Raw genomic sequence first — 25,397 nt, 5'->3', positions numbered from 1 at the left:
TATATATAGAGGGAGAGAGAGAAAGAGAGCAGGCACTGAAATAAACCTATAAAAAGCAAAAGATGAGGACGCAAATACCTAAACTAGCTGCAATAGCTTTCACCATACTTATTAAGATCAAGAAAACTCATATTTCCAAATGTTGTAGACAAATATTTTGAGACTTAAGTGACTTACTGCTTGCCTGAAAGCTATGCAAACTTCTCTTGCCATTTGCTTCTCTGCAGGGGTTAATAGAACAGGATACCGGACCTACCAAATGAAGCAACTTTGAACATTTAGCCAAAAAAATGCACATATCAGCTGCTAGAGGAAAAGATCAGACTTCACCAATTTATTTATATTAAGGAGCTTTTAGTGGGATATAAGTTTGTCTCCTGAGCCTTGTATACAGGGAGATTCCCGACATCAATAAATTATTATTTTATTAAAACTAATTGTCTCCTGAGCCAAGTGCAACACAGTGACTACACCAAACAGTAAAGAAGAAGATGATATCACCATTATTTTCCCTTTCCCCCCTCTTTTTTCTTCGACAATAGGCCTCAGGATATGACAAAAACAGGAAAGGGAGAAAAAACGGACTTCAAAGACGTCGAGGATATGTTAAAGAAATTACTAACTTCTTTTCCATCAGGATTTCTCATCACAACTCCATCAACAACAGGAGATTTTCTTGCCTCTGCATGTGCATATTCTGGGCCAACAGTATACACCTATGTAAATATAAAAAAAAAAAGAAGCTCAAAGGCATGAATACATCACAGGCAAAGTTATACAATTCTGAGGCCATGCAAAAGGATTTTAAAGCATGGATTTTTCAACATAATGGAGATCCCTTATGAGTCGGTGAGAAAACGCGAGAGAAAATATAAGTGCTTATTATTCTATGTTACAATGACCCCTACTTATATGTATACATCACAAATAACCTACTCCTATTACACTAGGACTAATTACATATATTCACATAACTATTCTAACACTCCCCCTCAAGCTGGTGCATATAAATCATATGTACCGAGCTTGTTACATATGTAGCTAATACGAGGACCAGTGAGGGATCGGGTGAAAATAACTGCAAGTTGATCATTCGACTTCACAAACTTTGTAGCAATATCTCCCCAGAGTATCTTTTCTCTGACAAAGTGACAGTCAATCTCAATGTGTTTAGTTCTCTCATGGAAAACTGGATTTGATGCAATATAAAGAGCAGCTTGATTATCACACACAAGTTCCATCTGGCTGATCTCACCAAATTTCAACTCCTTGAGTAACTATTTGATCCACATTAGCTCAAATGTCGCCATAGCCATTGCTCGATATTCTGCTTCTACACTAGACCGAGCAACCACATTTTGTTTCTTGCTCTTCCAAGACACCAAATTACCTCCTACTAAGAAACAATATCCAGACGTAGAACGTCTATCAAAAGTTGATCCTGCCCAATCAGCATCCGAGTATCCAACGATCTACTCATGGCCTCGATCCTCAAACAATAAACATTTGCCTGGAGCTGATTTTATATACCGAAGAATGCGGACAACTACATCGCAATGACTATCACAGGGAGAATCCATAAACTGACTCACAGCACTCCCAGGAAAAGAAATGTCAGGTCTAGTCACCGTGAGGTAATTTAATATACCAACCAGCCATCTATATCTTGCAGGATCGTTAAGAGGCTCCTCCTGTCCTCGCAGAAGTTTAAAATTCGGATCCATCGAAATGTCAACAGGTCTCCAAACTGTCATTTATGTCTCCCCTAGAATGTCTAAGGCATACTTCCGTTGTGAGATCATAATACCTGAGCTAGACTGAGCAACCTCAATATCCAGAAAATACTTTAATCTGCTCAGATCCTTAGTCTGAAAGTGCCGAAAGAGATGTTGCTTCAACTTAGTAATACCACCCTGATCATTGCCGCTAATAACAATATCGTCAACATAAACGACCAGATAAATACAGAGATTTGAAGCAGAATACCGATAAAACATAGAGTGATCGGTTTCAGTACGAGTCATGCCAAACTCCTGGATAACTGTGTTAAACTTACCAAACCAAGCTCTAGGAGACTGCTTTAGACCATAAAGTGACCGGCGCAAGCGACATACAAGGTCACTAAACTCCCCCTGAGCAACAAAACCAGGTGGTTGCTCCGTATAAACTTCATCCTCAAGGACACTGTGAAGAAAAGCACTCTTAATGTCCAACAATGGCGAACAGCAGCCATGGATAGAAAAAGTCGGACTGATGCTATTTTAGCCACGGGCGAGTAAGTATCACTATAGTCGAACCTAAATATCAAGTATATCCTTTGGCAACAAGACGGGGCTTAAGTCTATCAACTTGACCATCCGGACCAACTTTGACGGCATAAACCCAACGATACCCAACAGTAGATTTACCTGAAGGAAGAGGAACAAGCTCCCAAGTACCACTCGTATGTAAAGCAGACATCTCGTCAATCATAGCCTATCGCCATCCTGGATGAGACAGTGCCACCTGTATACTTAGGGATGGAAACAGAGGACAAAGAAGATACAAAAGCATAATGGGGCGATGACAGGCGATGATAACTTAAACCGACATAATGGGGATTAGGATTATGTGTGGTTCTTATACCTTTTCGAAGTGCAATCGGTTGACTAGAAGGAGACAAGCCCGCAGTAGGAGCAGGGTCAAGTGCAGGACGTGAATCAACTGGAATTGATGCTGGGCGCGGACGATGATGATAAGTCAGGAGTGGTGTTCTTGTGGTTGGGGATCTAGGAGGAGTAATACTAGACTCCTCAACGGCTGGTATGGGTAAGACCTCTGCGACTGGGGGCGTAGGAGGAGCTATAGTAAACTCTTCAAAAGTCGGTATAGGTAAGACCTCAGATATATCAAGGTGGTCAGAAGAGGTAAAGTAAGGTCTAGACTCAAAAAATGTGAACATTAGCTGAAAGGTACCTATGAAGATCAAGTGAGTAACAAAATTATCCCTTATGAACACGAGAATAACCAAGGTAAACACACTTGAGAGCACGAGGAGCTAACTTATCTTTTCCAGAGACTAAGTTATGAAAGAAACATGTGATCCCAAAAACACGAGGGGGAAGAGAGTATAAGGGTGATTGGGGAAACAATATTGAATTCGAAATCTGATTCTAGATGGGAGATGAAGGCATCCGATTAATCAAATAACAAGCTGTGAGAACTGCATCGCCCCAAAAACGCAACGGAACATGAGCCTCAATGAGAAGTGTGCAAACAGCCTCAACGAGATGTCTATTCTTTCTCTCAACTACCCCATTTTGTTGAGACGTGTATGCACAAGATGTTTGATGAATTATTCCATGAGAGTTCATAAACTGTTGAAATGGGGAAGACAAATACTCTAGGGCATTATCACTACGAAATGTGAAGATGGAAACCCCAAATTGATTTTGAATTTCAGCATGGAAGGTCTGGAAAATAGAAAACAACTCAGACCGATTTTTCATCAAAAAATATCCAAGTCCACCTGGAATAATCATCAATGAAACTGACAAAGTAGCGGAATTCCAAGGTAGAACTGACCTGACTAGGACCCCAAACATCTGAATGGTCTAAAGTGAAAGGTGACTCCGCTCGATTATTGAGACGCCGAGGGAAATAGGAGCGAGTATGCTTATCGAGCTGATATGACTCACACTCTAAAGTGGACAAGTGAGATAAACCAAGTACCATTTTATGAAGTTTTGACAAACTGGGATGTCCCAACCGTTTATGTAATAAATCTGGTGAATCAGTAACAGGACAAGTTGTTGAAGGAAGACAAGATGTAAGTCCATGTGTGATAAGCCACGTATCTTCCAGAAAAAGCAAAGAAATTTAGGAGAAGATAATTCCTGGAACTTTCGGTTATTAGAAGTTTATTAGAAGTTATTTGTTAGCAGTTTTATTATGGTTATTAGAAGTTATTTATCTTTATCCCAATAGGTTATGCAGTAGTTATGGTCATCCTATTATATAAGTAATAGATCCTGTAATGTCTAGGTATCATTATCACAATCAAAACTACTTTATTCTGGAACATTGTCCTCTCCATACGGACAACTTTATTAGTGTAGTTGTGTTTAAGATTCTTGCACAAACTATTGCCAATAATATTAACTTCTTCGTTCTACTTATTCTGTTATCTACTTCTGGTATCTATCATTGGTATCAGAGTAGTAAGATCTGCCATGGTGAACACACGGACCAACGCTTCCCACAGAGAACCAACCATTCCTACTATTGACCCGATTTCCCAACAATTGACGACTATAGTAGTGAAATTGGAAGCCATGGATGCTTTAGCCGCTGATGTGGCAGCATTAAAAGCACAACTCAGCGGAGATCACAGCAATAAAGGGAAAGGTAAAGCCACACCAGAAGAGGGTGAGGTTAACAGCACTTGGCATCGAGAAACTTTTTGGCGCTCACACACAAAGATGGATTTCCAAAGTATGAGGGAGGAGATCCTAAAGGCTAGATTTTAAAAGCAGAGAAGTATTTACAGTACTATCAAACTTCTGAGGAATGCAAGGTTCATGTGGCTTCGATGTACTTGGAAGGAGATGCACTAGATCTTTTTGCTCGGATCAACAGCGAGCGAACCATTTACTATTGGGACGAATTGGTGAAAGTAATGCAAGAAAATTACGAGCCTGCTGAGTTTCAAAACCCTGATGGACATCTCTGTGATATCCAACAAACTGGAACAGTGTTTGAGTATAGGCAAGAATTTGCAAAACGAGCAGCGCGTGTGCAAAATTGGCCAGAACACTGTTTGCTTGGAGTTTTCCTTAGTGGGTTGAAAGAAGACCTTCGCGTGGACGTTAGGATTCACAAACCTCGATTTGTGTACAAGGCAATGAGCCTGGCTTTAGAATATGAAGGAAAAGAGGGACCTAGTCAGTCCAGTAAGCCACCTAGTTTGCCTTCTGTATCACGATCTCTTTCGGTTGGGACATCATCTCCAGTGGCTCGAGAATCCTTCGATTTTCTGTCATCCCGCCAGCCAGTTACACGTCCTTTTCAACCACCATCACTTCCAAACACTCGCCCGTTGACTCCTGAACAACAAATTCGGCGAGGCAAAGGCCTTTGCTATCGTTGTGGAGAAAAGTTTAGCCACCTGGTCATCGCGGCAAACCTGCGACTTCTGCTTATCTGGAGTTGATGCAAGAAGAGAGAGACACACAGATTGTGAAAGATAACAACAAAAATGACATGTTACCTACTTATGTGGGCACAATTTCTCGAACTTCGCCTTGAGGACAAGTCGTCTTTCCAGGAGGGGTGTACTGATAAGCCACGTATCTTCCAGAAAAAGCAAAGAAATTTAGGAGAAGATAATTCCTGGAGCTTTCAGTTATTAGAAGTTATTTGTTTAGCAGTTTTATTATGGTTATTAGAAGTTATTTATCTTTATCCCAATAGGTTATGCAATAGTTATGGTCATCCTATTATATAAGTAATCGATCCTGTATGTCTAGGTATCATTATCAGAATCAAAACTACTTTATTCTGGAGCATTGTCCTCTCCATACGGACAACTTTATTGGTGTAGTTGTGTTTAAGATTCTTGCACAAACTATTGCCAATAATATTAACTTCTTTGTTCTATTTATTCTGTTATCTACTTCTGGTTTCTATCAATGTGATTTAGCAAGGATAAGGCAATAAAGTCCAGTTGATTCACGCCCGGTACCAATGACCCGCCCCGTACTGTGTTCCTGTATAAAAACAAGGTCATCAAGAAATAAAACAGCGTATTTAAGTGATTTGGCTAAGCGCCTAATGACTTTTAGATTAAAAGGACTACTGGGATTATAAATAACTGAGTCTAAAGGTAAGGAAGGAAGTGGACTTGCTTGACCTATTGCAGTTGCCATGGTTTGAGACCCATTGGCCACTGTGACTGTTGGAAGAGATTGAGAATATAAATACTAGTGAAAAGAGATTTGTTACCAGAAATATGATCAGATGCACCTGAATCAATGACCCAAGAATCGGAGGATGAAGATTAGGAGACACAAGTCACGCTATTACATGTTTGAACAACGGAAGTTGTCGCCAAAGATGTCTGTTTACATGCTTTGTGCTGAAGGAACTCAATACAATCCGGTAGAGAAACCATCCAACTATTCATAGCATGGGATCCCATGTCGCTACAATTAATTTCTCAAATTCTTGACTAAAAGTTGTAGGGTTAACTTGAAATAGTGGAAATCAGTAACTCCAAGAAAACTGAAGAAATATCTGCGAAAACACTATTCACAGCGGAGAAAAGAACACTATTTTATGCCAGAAAACACTGTAGCTTGCCGTAAAGTTCCAAAGTTGTCGGAAGTCGGAAAGAGTACGGGTGGACTCGGAATTTCTGTGCGAACAGGCTGTCATGAAGAAGCTCGGCCAAAAAATGGCCAGAGAAGCACGCCGGCGCGTCGGACAGACGCACCGACGGAATCACAGATCTGGATGGTGCATGGAGGTGCGTGGGGCGTCTGTTACTGGAGAATCTTAATGGGGTTTGGTCGCTGGAGTTTTCTGAGTCTAATGATGGTGTTGGTTTGTGCACAACACTCACCAAACGTGAGATGATGCGAACCAGTCACTTAAGTCAACGAAAAATTGCACGATGACTTAGTTCTTTCTTCCCGGATGTCGACGGAATGACGCACAACGATCTTTTCTCGCTAATGCTCGGATACCATGTGAGAAAGCACGGGAGAAAATATTAGTGCTTATTATTCTATGTTACGATGAGCCCTATTTATATGTATACATAACACATAACCTACTCCTATTACGTAGGGGACTAGGACTAATTACATATATTCACATAACTATTCTAACAGAGTCAAAAGAGATAAAAGCAGGGAAAGCTAAGAACATATTTAAGGAAGCATGGAAATTTGGGAAAGTCACTATCTCCATGATGGACACTCCCTGAGGCAATTATTGGACTTGCATTTAGCTCTCCAAAATTTTTCTTTGGTTAGCATTTAACTGCTCCCTCCCTCCCCTTGCTCTTTTTTTTTTTTTGTGTGTGCATACAAATTAGATATTCAAGAATGAATTCGAAAAGAAGAGGAGCAAGATATAACTTATCTTTACCATTAAAAGAGGCCTGCCCAAAAAATTACTAACTTCCTTTGTTTCTCTGTATCCTCTAAATATCTAAACCAAAAATTTCACCTAAATTTTTACTTATTAGTCTTGTCGCTACACTCTATTCTCCTACTTTTTAGCTCATTATCTCAGCTTTCTTATTTTTCTTCAAGAAGTTTTAGAAATTATTTCACTCTAAATTTTTACAACTTACATTTAAAATGAAATAACTAACAATTCTTATTAAATGTATATTCATGGATCAAGTGTGCCATAATTTCAAGTACTGATAAAGTACTGTTAACTGATAATCATTCCAATACATACTTTTTTGAACTAGTTCCTGAATATATTGTATCTTGATTCCCAGTCATGTATTGCATCAATGTTTAATGTAATTACACTTTCTCCTCGCTGTATCTATTATCTAATAAAAATAATTTTAAAATTTTGGACCCACATTTGATGTATTTATGCCAGACATAGCAATACCTGAGATATGCTCCCCACCAGAAAAAGAAAATCAAGTTTAATTGCCAATAACAGTTAATCTCATTCACTCATAGATACTGAAGTATAAACTTACGGACCTTAACATCTGTTCCTCCAGTAGGCATGAACTCCTCGTATATGTAGGATCCTTCACGTCTCACTCTTCTAACTTCTGGATGGAACTCACTTGACCGATTACCAACCTGAAAGAAAGAAAGAAGTTAAGCACATACTATCAACTTTGATGCTCGTCATATCTAAATCCAACAAATAAATGTAAAAAGTGGCAGAAGCAAAGATATATGGATGACTTAATAAGTGAACTTCAATTGTTAGAAGTTGCAATGCTTTTGAAAGCTATGAATAAGGATGCTCGCTGCAGGTTTAACACATTTTGCTCTCATACTTTCCATTATAAAGGAAATGTCACAAGTAGACACCTAGAGAAATTGCCAGTAGTCTATGAAGCCCAAGGAGAAGCAGGAACTGAAATAACACTTGAGACTATCATACCGAAAGTAATGATCTTTTAAGTATCATCACGGATGTTGGACGAAGGATTGAAGTTAAGGAACATATGGAATCCTTCTCCGGAATTATTGCCCTGGCAATGTATAATGGAAGTATCTGAGCAGACAAATGCAACTCTCTCCTAGCCAAATGTCTATATTTCTCTCTACAGCTTTTAAAATCTATCTGTAAAATAATTGTATCCATGACACAGCTAAAGATAAAAGTCACTGGATCACCACAGATCATTGAAATCATTCTCAATCACCCATCGCGGGTTTCTATACAAGACATAGTGGATTATAATACAAGATCATTTGCAAGAATATCCACAAGCAGAGCAGCTGCAGTCTCAGACGCAAAAGGAAGCTGGTCAAATAAATACGTGTCTATGAAAGCAATTCCAAATCTTTGCTCAAACAATATGTCATTTATAATTTTCACCTTTCGGAACAGTTCCTTCATTCCGCCGCCTGCTGAACTAGGGTAATATATCATTATTCTGTGATCATCACCTACTCAAACAATGAGAGACTGAATAAGCCAGTGAAAATGGTATTTGCATAATATCAGAAATGCAGCACCTTCAAAAGCAAATTCTCAGAGTTAGAAAACCTGCATTAGTAACAGCAATCATAAGATATAAGCAATAAACTTTAGGTCCAAGTGCAAAGCCAACTAAACTTTTCAAACTCCATTTAGCAGTCATAACCTAATATAGTACCATTTTGGTTTCTCATCAAAGCAAAACTTAGCCAAGAGGCATCCATGTGTATCCCAGTATTTAGATAGCATCAGGTGGTCATTTATTTAGCAAATTTCGCAAGGAACACAAAAATGTGCGTCTTGCCTTTTGACATATTGCAGTCTATTGAAGCCATATATTGTAGTTATAATGCAAACAACATAGTAAGAAGCTAACCGAATAGAGAAAAAAAAAACAAGAGCACATATTTATAGAAACCTCACAAAGATGGGAAGGCAGGAAAACTCACCATTAACAGGCTTTTCCACAAAAGGTTTGCAAAAGCGATTCCCATGAACTTCAACAAAGTCATCTTCTTCAACAAAATAATCCAGTTGTTGATAAGGCACTTCTCTATTAACGCAAGCATATCTTGGAACCGAGATTCCAAACATCTCAAGATGCTGAAACCATAGAGCAAAACAAAAATGAAAAGTGTCTAAATAATTTCTTTTTTATGGAAATACAAAAGCAAGAAGATACTGATGTTATACAAGATTAGTTTTTACATTGATAAGTCCCTCACAGAAGGAGGGAAGGGTTCTCAACAGGAAGATGAAGGCCAAAAAGTCTGAAGTGGAGAGGTCAATAAGCTGTCTTGACAACTTTGAAGTTGAAGTTCAACAAAATAATTTGAAGTTGAAGTTGGGAGAAAGCTTGTCTGAATATTTAGCAGAAAGCTTGGATTGGCAATACTTGAAAAAGCCAACTAATCCTGTTAACCAATTAAATATCATTCCTAAATTTTCCTTGTTCTTTTTTTTATCTTTTTTACTTGTAAGCCATTCCTATTCTTCCTCGTAATGTGGAAAGAGTTCAAAGGGATATTCAGATGGTTTTGCAGAAGATTCTACCAAATCTATGTTCTAACCTTTTTTTTCATTTTTTCATGTTAAAATAAAATTGGTCCAAATAGAGGAAATGAATAATTTAGACCCCAACTTTTGAGGTGTAGTTGTGTTGAAAATAAACAGTTGAATGTATCCAAAAGGTAATCAACTTACATATTCATAATGCTTATGGGAAAATGGTGCCTGAGTTTTCTTTTAAATCTGATACATATCTTGATAAAGAAGTTCCCATCACAAGTTATAGATTACCTACTTTTTGCTTTATTGCTTGTATACGTGAGATTTTCCCGTTATCAATAAAATTACTTACCTTACCAGAAAGAATGTTTCAATCACAAACAGAGCTACAGGAAAAGGAGGAAAATATATATTTATTCTTAGAACATAAGTGAAGTGGAAAATGATCTTTCTGAAGTTTATTGGCGTAAGTATTAATGTTACTGACACTGGCACTGCTCAGGACTAAAATATGATCATGCTGAAATTGGCAATATCCTACTCTGACCCTCAATAATGCTGAAGCACGATCATATTATATCTTGAACAGGTTATTCAAACCTACTCGGCAAACATGTTGAGGAGTATAAAGGGGTAAATACATAAAGCACAACTTTAAGTGTATAACAGTGTTTTGGATGTAAGCCAACAGCGAATGTATTTGTACTCACACCCTCAAAGAAAAATAAAACAATTTTACAACCAAAAATGGCAGCGTGCAAATACAATTGTGAGTCTGCAACCAGAGAACTCGTTGAAGAAGTGGACAGCTGAGAATTATGATCTGGTAAAAAAGTTGATGTAATTAATTTCTTCACCCTATGTCTGCATTACATTAGGAATCCAATTTGCTTTGAATGAATGACTATTAGCATTTCACTCTAATATATTTATTTAGCAAGGAATCATGTTGCTACAAAGCATGTGAATAACCTTCAGAGTTCAGATAGACAGCTAAAGGACGCATAGCAATCAATTAGTGCAGTTTTTTGTTGATAAATACGCTTAACAAGAAAACACTTTTAGACGGACAAGTCAACGTCAATTTAATCTTCAAAAATATAAGCTGTTTCCCCTTTTCCTTGGGCCTGAACATCACAACAAGAAAAAACATAACTGGTGCAAACCTCATACACTTTTCTGCGATCATGAAGAAGGTGTTGCGGCTCCAATTCATTCACAAGGAAAGGCCTAAGACAGAGGAGTCGATATATCATCATAAGAATGTAGAAAACAGTAATGACAGAGTTTCAAGAATTGGTTAAAGTCATTTCCTCAATAATTTCAATGGAAAAACAACAAAGAGAAATAAAAGAAGAGGTTCTCGTTATATGCCAAGCACTCACCTCCTAGTCTTAAGAAAGCAGAGGAATATACTTCGGAACTTCGCATACTTAATGCTACCAGATTTTTTGGTCTTAAGACCTGGTCTAGACAAGTGCTATATGCCCAGACAGCTGTTATCATCATTACAATGCCATAACTTTAAGTACTTATGGGGTAGTGGTAAGAAATTGTATATTTCCAACCAAGACAAATTAGTGAAAGATCACCAAAAGATACACAGGAAAAAAACAGAGGATAGACACGGTGCATCGTCATGGCACAGAAGGAAGTCGGAGAGGGAGAGAGAAAAAGAGGAAGAACATCAAAACTATATCTGGAAAGATAAAAGCAACAAGTGTGTCATCTTCTAGTTGCATTCACTTGTCTTCACAAACTACAAATCTGCTACCAAACCTTTGCACCTTGCCAAAACAACAATCTTTCCTAATCTTTTTCACATGCAGATTAAACGAAAAAATCAATTGCAAACAACTACACATCAGCATAGTATGCTTTATCAAAGTTGACGAGGCAAAAGAAAGGAGTTTAACAGTTTGTATGACATCGGAAAACAAAAACTCGTTGTTTCAATGTGTGAACCACCAATTTCTTATGACTTTTTATACACCTTTAATTATAGGCATGACTTTTGAACACGTCATGAAAGCATGATAAAAGGGTTTCATCTACTTACTTTCTCAATGCAGCATATTCTTCAACCTTCTCCAAAGGATATCCGCTGGAATGGAAGGCAATCAAGCAATCACATACCGGCCAGCTGCAAACATGATATATTCACCAAATCAATATTGTGTAGAGTATATAGTGAAAAGTATTGCTCTCAGTTACATGTAAGAACAAAGCCTATAAAACATAAGGTTGAAGAGATTTGCAAGTTAGTGGTAATGGCTGATTAGAAAGACAAACTGTTCTTTAAGAATTAAACTCATGCATCAGCAAACAGAAATATTATAGTATAAATTGAAGTAGTATACTAGCAATTGAAGTCAAGAGTTGATTCTGGAATAAGTACCTCTCGATTGGATCCTCGAGAATAACTTTGTCCCCAAAATGTACGACCTGCAAGTTTATACATCTTATCAGAAAAACGAATAAATCTTAACAATAAACAACAAAACCAGCAAAATTAGTAAAACAATTGTTTTAAATACTTCCTTTTGTAGACATAAATGAATAAAATCGTCCCATCCCTACCTCTCTAAAGTTTTCAGAATGAATGGTTCACACAATTTAACATGGTAAATTAGTAGGTAGAGATCTTTACTTCAACTCTCACCATCACCACTCAGACAAAAAAATTTCACTTACTTGGTCTAAGAAAAATAAAATTAGACGTGCAAGTGAGCTAATGTGTTCTAGATATAAGTAAATAGAAGTGTCCGCCCAAGGGTATGGCCTAGTTAAGTAGGAGGAGAACCATGAGGTCTCAAGTTGAAATCCCATCAAAGGCAAAAAAAACACTAGGTAATTTCTTCCCATTTATCTAATCGATCTAATCCTTGGTGGATAGAGTTATCCAATAGTGGTGTTGCTAGCCGGAACACCACTGTCATAAATAAATAAATAAATAAATGAGTCACCTATCTAATAGTCCTAACAGGTAATCAGTCAAGATGCATGTGAACGGGCCCGAACACTACCGTCACAAAATTAAAAAAAAAATGTCCCCTATCTGATAGTCCAAAGCTTGAAATAACACTAAGGCACAATTCAACAATTCCACTGGCAGAACACTCTGCTTTACTCACTGCCGGTGCTTTTTCTTTTTCACAATTTTCAGGAGACGGAATAATTTACGGGTTAAGCAAACAAAGTTAAAAAGGTGGCGAGATCGTTTGCAGTGAATGAATTACCTCAAATTCACCAAACGATTGTAATCTATCAAGTATCTGTCCCATGGGAGCTGAAAATACCTAAAAATCAAAATTCAACAATTGGAAGAAAAAAATATCATTAGGAGTGAAAATAGTTTGTAATATGCTAAAAAAAATAGCAGTGGTAATTTTGCATGCGCTCTGGGCGAAAATGAATTTAAATAAATTAAAGGAACAGAACCTCCGGGCCGCATTTCACCTTCTTTTCCATTACACAAACACCTATCTTTATCTTCTTTTCCATCTCTCTTTTTTCCCTCTCTATTTCTCTCTTTTACGGATGAAAAGCTTCGAACATGCTTTTAAATCTCTTATTTTCACTGCTCTGAAAAAAGAAAAAATTGGCAAATCCAAACAGTCATTATACACATTCCATGTACGAAAAGCACACGTATGATAGATAGAAGGAAAGGGAAAAATAAGGAAAATGAATGAAAATATAGCATAAAATAAGTAAAAGTGTAACTATAAACCGTAAGAATCGCGGAAGTTGTAACGGAAAGGAGAAAAAATGGAGATTTTTGCTACTTGCTAAAAAAGTTGTAGGATTAAGAAGCAGCTTATAGAAGTAGAGGGAGTCACGAGAGCAGAAAGAGCACTGCGGTCTGCGGGCGGAAAGGCTGCTTGACACGCGTAGCTGTAGACAAAAATACTTTGTCTTGGGAATTCCGTATTTAAAAGATGACTTTTTACATGGTTGCGGGAAATATTGCCTAGGCTAAAATCAACATAAAACTTACTACCAATTTTATGATGAATTCACCCCAATTTATTCGGAATTGAAGCCTACTTGTTGTATTCATCAATGTTTTAAAAGATTTTTTTTGGGATTCGTTTGAGGTTTGCTCCAAGACGGGGCATTATCAAAACGTCTTTAGACTCACGTATGAGGCTTATTTTTGTGAGGTTTAAGCTTTAATTGTTCGATTGTATGTCTGAAACACGTATAATACTCGTCACTCGGAGCTTGCCTAATAGTTCCTAGCGCAAAGCATGCATCAAATTTCCTAATTACCATGGTTAACACTCAAAATTCTTTAACAAATAAGTGATTAAAGTTCTATTTATCTATAAAAGTATCAAAAGTGAGAGCAACTCAAAATAATGAGCTATAGTATTCATATTTACTAATTGAGAATATTAGAGAGTGAATATCATTCGAATAACTAAAATTTATATCTTTACTTACTCTAAGTATTCATATTTTAGTTTTATGTCGCTCAAAATGACCAAACTTTTAGTATTGCTATTTGAAAATAATTTTATATTTCTTCATGTGGAGTAATATTTAAAATTACACTATTGATGGAGTTTATTGATTATTAGCTTTTAAAGAGGTAGTCTGTGTAGTTTGATAATATTTTTTAAAGATGATATAGTTGATTATTATCTTATAGTAATTTTTTACGCTATTGCATTATTTATATTTATAAAAAATAAAAAAATATTTTAATTTTTGTTAGTTTCTTTAATTTTATAATTTTCTTAATTACTTTTAATGTACTTTATATAATTTACATTTCAGTTCAGATACCTTGCTCGACTTGCGCCTTTGCATGTTCGACCGCTCCCCCATCCTACCTGGCCCATTCTAGCGGGGAATAACCTCAATCCGTAGAAGTTGCATGTGGTACTTCATTCAACGATATATATATAAGATCCATCTGTATAGATAGCCCTATACAATAGACAACAGTTCCATTCGTGACGTGAGGCTCCAGCTTAAAACTTTGAAACTATACAAAATCATACTCGGCAACTGAAGCATGGAGGAGAAGAACTGGAAAGGGCGAAACCTCTCTTTTCAAAAGAAAGCGACCGCCAAAAAACATTGCAATAGAGAACTATTATTATGCTATTTTATTAATTTATAACTTAAAACTTTTTATGATTTATGGGGCTTATGGCCCGCCCCATGTCTCAAAGCTTATGCTTCACTCCACGTTAAGTAAAATATTTTGCCTCACACTCCCGTCGTTTAAAATACTATTTTTCATCCGTAAAAAGATATTTTCTCCCTTTTAATTGTTTGAATGTTTTTGAAGTACGAGAGTGAAATTAATTAATTTTTTACGTTAATTTGGACATAAATTCCATAAATATTCTAAAATAAAATTTATATATTTAATAACCACATCAAAATATTATAAGTCATAATAATTAATAATTAAAAATATTTAAAAACACTTTGCCAAAAAATGTAGTCAAAGAAAACCTTGTTTGACTTCCAAATAGTGAAAGGTTTATTATTTTTAACGGAGGGAATAATCAAACATAATTTCATTAATTTCTTAAATAAAATTTATGAAGCTAAAATCTAAGTAAAATAGAAAATCACAATTGTTTCTCTGAATCAACTATTCAATTGCAAGCTAATTGGAGTCCACTGTATGTACTTATATTTATGTTATTTGCTTTCCCAAAACCAAATAGTATTATATGATATGTTTCTTTTATAGGAGTATATATTCTTTATTATTTAATTATGGTTAATTTAATATGCATATTTTTACTTCAATTATTTTTAAATTATGATAAAGTAATGTGATTTGGTGAATCATGGATAATGGACAAACACAATACATTGGCTGGAGGTATTAGGATGATAGGATCTTGGAATATACATTTAGAAGGTGATCACAAAAAGACTGAGAAAAGACGTGAAAAGTTTTGGACATTTGGATCGACCTTAAAAAGCTTATAAAAAGATATATAAGTGCTACTTTGTCCATGTCACTGTCTATATCATAGAGTTTGACTGTCCTTTTTTGTTCACTTGAAAAAAGGTGATGGATTATAAAGGTGTCCTTATGCATTTTGGCACACGATATAAGCATGATACTTTAAAGATATTTGCATTATTTAATTATAGCTTTTAACCAAAACATATATTTCCTCCGTTCCAATTTATGTGAATTTGTTTGACTGGGCACGGTGTTTAACGAAAAATGAAGACTCTTGGAATTTGTAGTCCTAAACAAGTCAAAAAGGGGTCCAGAGTATTTGTGTGGTTATAAAAGCTTCTCATTGAGGGTAGAATTGTAAGTTTAAGCTAAATAGTTTCCAAATTTAGAAAGGAGTCATTATTTTTGGAACGGACTAAAATGGAAATAGGTTCACATAAACTGAAACGGAAGGAGTATGTTCTTTTCACCAAAACATACTAACTATTTTGTTTTATTTAATGTCATGTAATTACTACCTTTTGTTCTATATTATCCGTTAGTTCACATTTTTGATCCTTAACAAAAAATATTTGATAGCGTTAATTATAAGAGTTTTTATAATTACTTTTTTTTAATCTATTTTTAATATCAAAATAAACGTTTAGCTAATTGAAATATTAAGAGTGAATTTTGAAAAAATAAAATTTTCTTTTGTTTTACTAAAACATTCAATATTTTAGAATAATATCAGTTTAAAAGGACAAATAATATGACTAGCGGCAGTATTAACTGATATAAGTAAGATCAAATTTTAAGGCACTGACCAATGAGCATAAATCCATACTCCTACAATGCAAATCATGCATCTGTCTTTCTTCTCTCTCCTTGTTTCTTTTGCTGATTCATGGTTTCGCAAAATAAGATGATACAAAGTATATCCCTATTTTACTTTTTCTTTCAATAAAGTATATCCCTCTATTATTTCAAAAGATGTATATATGTATCCCCGCACCATCAAGCATGTGATAGGATGGATATAGGATTGCTCGAATTAAATATCACAGGTTTTGAGTTAAAGAAATAAAAGAAATTTGATAAAAAGCGCTTCTTCTTTAATAAAACTCACACAGAACGATTTCGAATTAATCTGAACTTCAATGAGAATCGAAACTAAAAAAATTATATTCCTTAAAAAAAAGACGGAAACCTTTAAGCGTAATGCCTGTGAAACCGCATAATTAGTCGAACAAACTTCGCATATTCACTTCTTTATAATGATGGAACTTTTGCTGGAAAAAAAAAAAAAGTGATGGAACTTTTCGTGGGGGCCCGTCCAGACATGTTCTCATGGCTTTCAAGTTTGATTTACTAATGCGTAAAGTTTAACCCCTCTCTCTATATTAATACTGTATAGCTATTTTAAGCGACATATAACACGTAGTTGTGTATATCCTACTTTACACTAGAAAGTTTTATAAGATAATTACCACCGACGGTTGGGGTGTGGGTGGTAAGTACCCCTCTATTCATAATCAAAGGCTTGAGCTTCAAACCGCAGCCCGGTACACTAAACTCCCGCTATACGCGGAGACCGGAGAAGGGTTGGACCACAAAGGTCTATTGTACGCAGTTTTATCCTGCAATTATGCAAGAAGCTATTTTCACGGCTTGAACCGTTCTCCTGGTCACGTTGCAGCAACTTTACCAGTTACGCCAAGGCCCCCCTTCAAAGGTTTGAACTTCATATACTAAAAATAAAGTCGTTTTTGATAGGGAGTATTTTACCCCCAAAATGAGACTTTTCAGGTCGAATCCAAATTAATCTTACCCTAAAATAGGTATCAAATATCTTCTAAGATAGTTATAAGTAAATCTTTATGATACACATAATAAGTAACTAGATAAAAACAGTTAGTAACTTGTTAAAGGTTAAATTATACTGATAAAATAAAAATTATTTACAGTTTCAGTATATCGTGAATTCACATGCATGATAGGGTGTAATGGCAAAATTTCATGAATAGACTGTTGACCACCGACCATTTGGACGCCGGGAATACCTGCTATCTGGCTATTCTCTTGCTGCAGTTTCAGAGAAAGAAAAAAAACCCATTTTATTCACTGTTAACAAACCATGGATAAAAACTCATGCTAACAAAGCCACAGAAAAGAACATCAATAGATACAGCCTTACAGGTATAGAAAGAGATTATGCTCGATCGTGTAAAGAATTTATATACTCTATTACTTTAAAATTGACTTATAACATAGGTAACTTTACAATTGAGTCTAGTAGCAGTAGGATAACTTTTAAAGAAATTAATATGCGATTAAATTATTTTTTATACTATCAATATACATAAGTTGAAACGCATGATATAAAAGCCAAATTTGACCTAAATTGAACAGTCACAAAGATGCTTTTCGAATTTGGAGGACTACTATATTCTTATTGATCTAACAGAAGCTAAACCTTCTAAACAAGGAGCAAAAAGGTACTAGTATAATAGATTAATATCTAGATAATTAATTTATAACCTGTTAGTTAAAAATGGTACTAATTTTTAACCCGCTATAATAGATTAAGGATTTAATTTTTATATATTGGCGACATGGCTTCCTGGTCACTTAAACTTGCATCATTTGTAAAGCCGATATATGAACTCTTGGGTTTCCCATTTGAACACATTTACTTGAAAAAATAGCTACTAATAAACACTTGTAATGGTGCGTGTTGTTCAATTGCTGCTGACATGGATTTAATTTAATATTTTGTATAGCCACATCATACATTCATTTACATTTCGTTGACACATGTAGCTCAAGGTTATCTAGGGATTTAATTAGTCACCTGCAATTATAGCAAAGACGAACATATACAACTACTGACACTTGCATTTTCCGATTAAAAACCATCTCAGTGTCCCGTCGCCGGCGACTGGCCAAAAGAGCAGCTGCTATAGGGAAGATGAACACAGACATAACAGCATCGGCAAAGCCGGAATACCCAGTTATAGATCCAAACCCACCTTTTACTAAGACCGTTGCCAATTTCAACACCCTCGATTACCTCCGTCTCACCACCATCTCCGGCGTCTCCGTCACTGTCGGCTACCTCTCCGGTAAACTCCTTTCTTTGCTTTACTTTTATCAGTCAAATCTTATTGATTAACTCTTAAATCAACCAAAACCCTAAGAAAAAATCCGTTAACAAATCATTGACCCAAATCAAATATCTGGGATCCATGTCTGATCCATCGAACAACCGAAACTTAACTTCTAACAAGTCATCTCTAGCATTTGCAATCGCCCACTACCCTCTTTCTTCTTTACTTTTTTTTACCTCCCAAACCTAAATTAAAAGTGCCAGTATATAGAGAGCAAAGTATATAATAATTTGAAGTATTATTAAGCTTGATTGCATTGAATTGAAGCTTGACCAAAACGAATTACAGTAAGAAATCTAAAATAAAGAGATAGAAATTGGGGAACCCTAGAGCGAACGTGAAAGAAAAGAGAGTATGTGACTGAAGTCGATCGAGGGTATGAGGATATCTTAATTATGTATGTGACAGTTACGTACAGAGGTGGGAGGGAGGGAAAAAGAGAAGGGGAAAGGGAAATGTCTCTTTTTTCTTTTCTTTTTGGTCTCATTTAATATATTTTATTTTGATTCTCATATTTTTTTATATAAAAATAATACATTACACGCGCCTTTGCAGTGTGATTTGCACACAATTTAGCCATGTCAGCAGTCCCGCTTCCACATAAGCATAGTCAACTGTCAAATGTGTTTATTAGTATCCATTGCATCAAGTTGGAGTGTTCAAATGAGAAAAGTGCAAGTTCATGTATCGGCTTTTAAAAGCCCTACAAGTTTAAGTGGCCAAGAAGCCACTACGCCTTATATATTTACTGTGTAGAATTTTTATTCTATCAGGTCTTCTAAAAAATAACTACAAGTAACTAATCTATTATAAGCGGAATCAGTCACTTGAATACAATAAGATAGATATCCTGCCAAGACATTTTAAGATACAAGTAACTAAACTCTTTGCATTATCAATATCTATAAGTTAAATCCATAATTTATGCAACACTAATCGCGCACGTAATTTTTTTTAACACCTCGAACACATATATAAATAAAATACATTGTTAAATGTTAAGATGAGGTCGAGCGTACTAACCTTTAGATGCAGATGAAGCTAAGGCACTACCACAACATGCATAGTTGCATTGTTGGGTGGTAATTCTAACTTAAGAGGACATAAATTCCCATTTATTTTGTTGCGCAAACACAATGTAATATTCTTGAGCCCTGTTTCTTCCTCTAACTTTTGAGTCAGTTCCTCTAGCCCTTTCCCTTTGAACTGAAATGAAGGTCCTTTCACTTCATCATTCACAGTTCCCTTCTCATCTGCCACATAATAATAGATCAGCCGACCTTCGGGCTTCGTCATGGCAGCATCAAATGTTGACTGCACGTTAATGAATTTAAATTATATATACTATACACAAATGTCATTGACACATAGTACTTTCAACTTCTATCTTATACATGTTGATAAATTTTAACGCCAAGTCCAAATGGAGGTAAAAATTGGAAAAATGTATATGAATAACACTAGGGTAAAAATGGGAGAAATGGGGAAGTAATAACATAGGTGTTGCCATGTAAATGCGTTTCTTGTGTTGGTGACGTGACAATACTTATTTGACAATCTTATCTTATCATGTGTCAGCTTAATTAGTTGTAAATTTTTAGCATTGGCTTAATTGAGTTTCCAATAATTTTCATTTGAGCGAAAAGGATAGTTAATTTATTTTCTGGTTACAAAATATAATTTTACGACTTCTTTGCAGTAGACCCTTAATTCGATGACATGAAATTAACCCCATTTCATTTGGCATAAGAAAATGGTGATCAATATATTAGACATTAGCTTTATATAGAAAACTAACCTGATTATGAATCTTGGAAGACCTGGAGAATGTAAGACGAAAAGATGAGCTCAAATCACCATATAATAATTCTGGTTGCGGTTCGAGTAGTAACTCTTTATTTGATTGGGATTGAGGTATAGTTGTTATTATTGTCGCGTCAGGCAGTAACTCAATAATATCTACTTCCCATAAGATCCAATCTTGATGTCTATAAGGTATGTCATGTGTAATAGAATTTCTAAAAGGGGGTAATCCACTATTTGCCCTTAAAAATTTCCCATATTTTGTTTTGAGTTTCACCAAGGATCCAACTTTAACAGGTTCCCATTCAATTGAGGAATCCAAAATTTTGGGCAAACTTTGAACAACTTTAAGACCCGTTACACCAAGAAGAAATTGTTCATCTGTGGCCATTAGGTATTTGCCATAACAACTATTCAAACGTACAACATTATTATTGATTCCTTCAGGAAATTCAACTGTCCATTTTGCAGTCTTAGAAGTTCCATGACGATGTTGGTGCACTGTTTCTTGATTGGAATTGGCATGTAAGAATTTCCCGTGGTGGCTTTTTAGTCTGACGGATTTTGCTTTCTCGAAGAATTCCATCCTAATATTCTATAACGAGCATGAAATTCCAAAATTAAGGACAGATACACATTATGCTATAATTTTAATCAAAAGAAAATTTCAGTAAATTTCAAATCTATTCACCAATCAACCTCCTAAAAAGAAGGTCCATCTTTTAATCTACAATTTTTGCATGGTGGATTTTTAGCCTAACAGATTGGCTTTCTCAAAGAATTCCATCCTAGGATCTTGTAAAGAATAGAGAGAAAGGATGAAATTCCAAGAAAAGGGGAGGAGACACTACAATTTTGAATAAAAAGAGATTTCAAGAAATAATAGATCTATCACTATTTAATTACTTCCTTAAAAAAATCGATCTTTAATCTTGATTTCATCTTGATCAATAACCTTTGGTCCCTTTCTGTCCACGTTACATTTAATAAATGAATCATATATAAGGACAAGCAGGAGAAAGATTTGAAAATGGTTATTGAAGGCATGCGATGAAAATGAAGGACGGATAGAAAGGAGCTTCCCACCAAAGATTACGGTTGGATGAACACAATAGCGGTGATCAAGCGAACATCCTTCGTTGAAAAATTATACTATACAATATAGGTTAAATATCATTTAATTTTGTGTGACTATTAATGGAAAATTACCAGATATATCCATTTATAAGTAGCTCATTACAAAAATTGGCCAATCTATAAAATATTACTAATATTAGCCAAATATTACTAATATTAGCCAATTAGCTAATTGTAGCAAAATAGGTCAATTTTTTTTTTGAGTGGGTGTTATTAGAATAGATTGGGTACATCTTAAAGAGTTCGAATCTCAGTTTTGGGATGATTTGGTGAAGTTTTGAGGTGGTTTGAATTGAAAATTCGAAGTAAAAATCGAACATGAAAACAATAATAATATGCGTATCACACTGTGTATCACATATGTATCATATTTGTATCAATTATGTATTACATGTATATCCATGTACACCTGTGTCTGAGATACATGCGTGATACATGTGTCGCAGAAGAACTTTTTTGAACTCGATTTAATTACGAATTCTGATACAAAATCAGTCCAAATCACCTCCAATCATCCTTAAATTTTGTATATTTACTTATCTATATGTTTCAATGAATTTCAACTATACCCATTGAAAAAAGTTCCTTTTTTGCTTAGATTTTTGAAATATTATATTTTTTTTTGTATTTCATCACCTTATTTGCTACCTCATCCATGAAATTTCCTTTCCGTCTTGCATCTAATGTTGCTAATCACGCTTAAAAATATGGAAGGAGATTTTTGCATGTGATTCTTTGAGATAAAGAACTTTATTTATTTAGTTTTTCAATTTTTATATGTGCTTGGCTAGTTTTGGTAAGTTTATGACTGATGAATAGAGGTTGGTAATTTGAAATTTAAATGGGACATTTTTGTAAGTTTCCCATTAAAATTCTTTGAAAACCCTAAATATGATTGAGAGAGGCAGCCCAACACAAACCGTGTTCAAAATAAGATGGAGTTCATGGGCTCGAATCCTGACTACATAACCCTCTTGAAACTCTCTTTCCTTTGGTTCTCTGATTATTTTATTAGTAGAATTTTCTTTGTTGTCTTTTTAATGTTAGTTTTGATTTTATAAAATTGTAGTTCAAATTTTTTGTTAAACCTAGAAAGGATTCTGAGGGTGCTGTATTATATCATGAACTCAGAAAACAAAGGGGGGTTGACCTGACCTCTAGAATACAACACAGATTGTTAGACAATCTATACAAAAAGGAGACAGTTAACCACAAAGTCTCCAAAATAACTACTACACAATTAACTAACAAAAAAGTTGGGTTTGTCGTATTTTATTCTGATGCTAGGTAGTTGCCATTTATCCATCAAAAGTGGTCCTCTAGCTTTCCCAGGCTATTACTAAAAGGAATGGTATATGGCTCCCTCAGTCAATGTAGCAGCTAACTTTGCAAGATAATCAACCACTTGTTTGTCTTCCGTAGCAATGAGATATCCTGACAACTGCTTGATCTAAAAGCTGCAATGTGTTGTCGATGATGTTTCTGAGGAGAAGGTTGCGAGCGAGTCTATTTCTCAACATGTTGGCCACAACCAGTGAATCCATCTCTATAGCACATCTGTTATCCCGCTAGAAATGCACCAGATCCCTCATAATGCACAACTAAAGCTTCCGCACAATTGTGGTCCTTGCATTATACAAGGATATCGAATGCAAAGATGAAATCCCCATGTTCATTTCTGACAATTTCACCTATTCCTGCTCTTCCACTCTCCTCCAAAAAACTCTTATATGTATTACCTTTAACTTCTCCAAAATTCGATTTCTCCCATGTGACATATATACTTTTAGAGATTGGCCTAAGCTTCTCAACATCCTCAAAGATTCTATTCCAAGGCATAATACAGCTAGGAAATGCCCTTGCGATTGTAGTCTTCATAGTCCATATAATTTGGTTTTCCATGCTAGAAGAAAGAATTTTTTTGTTCTCCATATTTACAAGCACACCTGCTCTTCCGGAGCTCCGAATAAATAGCAATAGATGTTATTCGTATGAGCATTCTATGAACAAGGTTCATGTATTCGTTTTTCCACCAGTTATTGAGGAAAGCCCACACAACAATTCTATGGTATTTGATTCCCAAAGGTTGGACAAATCTACACCAGAGGAATTGTGCAGCATCACTCTCAATAAGCAAATGTTGGATAGTCTCACCATGAGGAGCACAACGACAAGAGCAACTTGTTACGACCCAAAACCCACCGGAGTTGCGACGACGCCTAACACTACTTCCTAGGCAAACCAACAGTCACCAGTAACAACGAATTTGATAAAAGCATGGTTTAATAACTTAACAGAAGAAATATCATGAAATATCTGATGAAAATAACTAAAATACTGCTACAACCATCCCAATGATCTGGTGTTAACGAGACATGAGCACTACTGAATATCAAAATACAAACCAAATCCTCTGATACAACTGTTTGAACAATAGAACAGTAATAATAGAAATAACTGAAAGAGAACTTCAAGGATTGCAAATGACATAATAGCTACCTCGTAGTCTCCCAAACGCTAGTAGCAACTTAACTTTAGAAATCACCTCGTCTGAAGTACCTGGGTATGCACACGAAATGCAGAGTGTAGTATAAGTACAACTGACCCCATGTACTCAATAAGTAACAAACCAAACCTTGGGCTGAAAGCAGTGACGAGCTCAGAAAAAATAGTCATAGACCAATATTAATAACTAATAACAGCTCCAGATATAAAGGAAAACAATGTAAGCAAGTAGCTCAATGTTATCATGTTCAGCTCGTTCACATATCATGAATTTAGGCATGCTTTTCATATATAATAGTTAAAATCCAAAAGGGATAAAATATTATTTATCGGCTAGCATGAAAAAAGTAAATCTCATGCCTACATGTCAAATATACATGTAAAATCAACAATAACATAGTGGATCCATTAAGAATAATTACACTTAGCACTATACGGGTGCCTGTCATAACTGCCCATCACCAAACACGTATATAAAATATTGTGGTGGGGCCCACTATTGGTATGTCAGACTCCGGAGGGGCGTATCCTGCCCAAGCGTTAATCGTAATCACAAAGCCTAATAGTGACGCCTGGTGCATGCGTCGCCCCAACACAATAACACTTAGCCCAATATGAGCCTCGCATACGCATCACCAAAATATCAACACCAAATCGGCTCTATGGCCTAATCTCAATCATTAACTGGTCAAGTCTCAGTTAACCACATCGCACAGTATTCAATTTCAACAATGTTACAAAAATGAGGGCATCAACAACGTGTGAGGAATCAAATAAAAAAGTACCGATACAGAGGTATCATATACGGATATAACATTATGACTGAGAGTGTGTGCAATTAAGGCAAATAGCTCAGAAACGGCAAGAATGGCCCTATCAAGTCTCAACAATTAGCACATAGCCTAGACATAATTTCTAACATGAATTAGAGCTCAAATGATCATATAGGTAGAAAACACGGATATAACAAGGCATGATAGCAAAATAATCCCATAATATCCCAAAAGCCACCTGCAATAATAAATACTCCAGTGCACGCACACGTGCCCGTCACCTAGTGCGTACGTCACCCCAATACTTCTCTTACAACATAGTTCCCAGGGTTAAATACTCTCAAATCCAAGTTTAGATATGTTACTTACCTCAAAACACGTAAATCAATACTCCAAACCCCCCCC

The 25,397-nt window shown here is 35.7% G+C and overlaps 2 protein-coding genes across 7 annotated transcripts in view; both read right to left on the bottom strand.

Moving 5' to 3' along the window:
* Positions 1 to 13,658, bottom strand: part of LOC109232021 (inositol hexakisphosphate and diphosphoinositol-pentakisphosphate kinase 2-like) — a 25,343-nt gene extending 11,685 nt beyond the window's left edge. The window contains exons 1-11 of one of the 6 annotated variants that reach the window (XM_019397652.1): positions 13,408 to 13,658; positions 13,123 to 13,266; positions 12,921 to 12,980; positions 12,080 to 12,126; positions 11,741 to 11,824; positions 10,848 to 10,911; positions 9,123 to 9,276; positions 8,572 to 8,642; positions 7,716 to 7,820; positions 624 to 716; positions 178 to 252 (exon numbers count right to left, since the gene is read on the bottom strand). In XM_019397652.1, the coding sequence (XP_019253197.1) occupies positions 178 to 252; positions 624 to 716; positions 7,716 to 7,820; positions 8,572 to 8,642; positions 9,123 to 9,276; positions 10,848 to 10,911; positions 11,741 to 11,824; positions 12,080 to 12,126; positions 12,921 to 12,980; positions 13,123 to 13,185 (816 nt within the window). In that variant the 5' untranslated portion in view covers positions 13,186 to 13,266; positions 13,408 to 13,658. Of the gene's footprint in view, positions 1 to 177; positions 253 to 623; positions 717 to 7,715; positions 7,821 to 8,571; positions 8,643 to 8,711; positions 8,743 to 9,122; positions 9,277 to 10,847; positions 10,912 to 11,740; positions 11,825 to 12,079; positions 12,127 to 12,920; positions 12,981 to 13,122; positions 13,368 to 13,407 lie in introns of those variants that run through there. The other 5 variants (XM_019397651.1, XM_019397654.1, XM_019397655.1 and 2 more) reach the window with 5 other exon arrangements.
* On the bottom strand, positions 17,472 to 21,427 carry LOC109232735. Its single transcript, XM_019398475.1, has 3 exons — positions 20,573 to 21,427; positions 19,798 to 20,088; positions 17,472 to 17,689 (listed from the first exon to the last, which is right to left on the bottom strand). The coding sequence occupies exons 1-2, from the start codon at positions 21,161 to 21,163 to the stop codon at positions 19,816 to 19,818; spliced, it is 864 nt and encodes a 287-aa protein (XP_019254020.1). The 5' UTR covers positions 21,164 to 21,427; the 3' UTR covers positions 17,472 to 17,689; positions 19,798 to 19,815.

Source organism: Nicotiana attenuata, chromosome 9 (genome assembly GCF_001879085.1).
Source record: "Nicotiana attenuata strain UT chromosome 9, NIATTr2, whole genome shotgun sequence".
NCBI lineage: Eukaryota > Viridiplantae > Streptophyta > Magnoliopsida > Solanales > Solanaceae > Nicotiana > Nicotiana attenuata.
This window is presented reverse-complemented; position numbering and strand designations above follow the sequence as displayed.

What these genes read in the sequence shown, in the direction of transcription:
- LOC109232735 (XM_019398475.1), bottom strand. Translation starts at nt 21,163, where the DNA reads ATGGAATTCTTCGAGAAAGCAAAATCCGTCAGACTAAAAAGCCACCAC. An exon ending in CTTCCAAGATTCATAATCAG is followed by an intron (nt 20,089 to 20,572) that starts GTTAGTTTTCTA and finishes ATTAACGTGCAG; the next exon opens with TCAACATTTGATGCTGCCAT.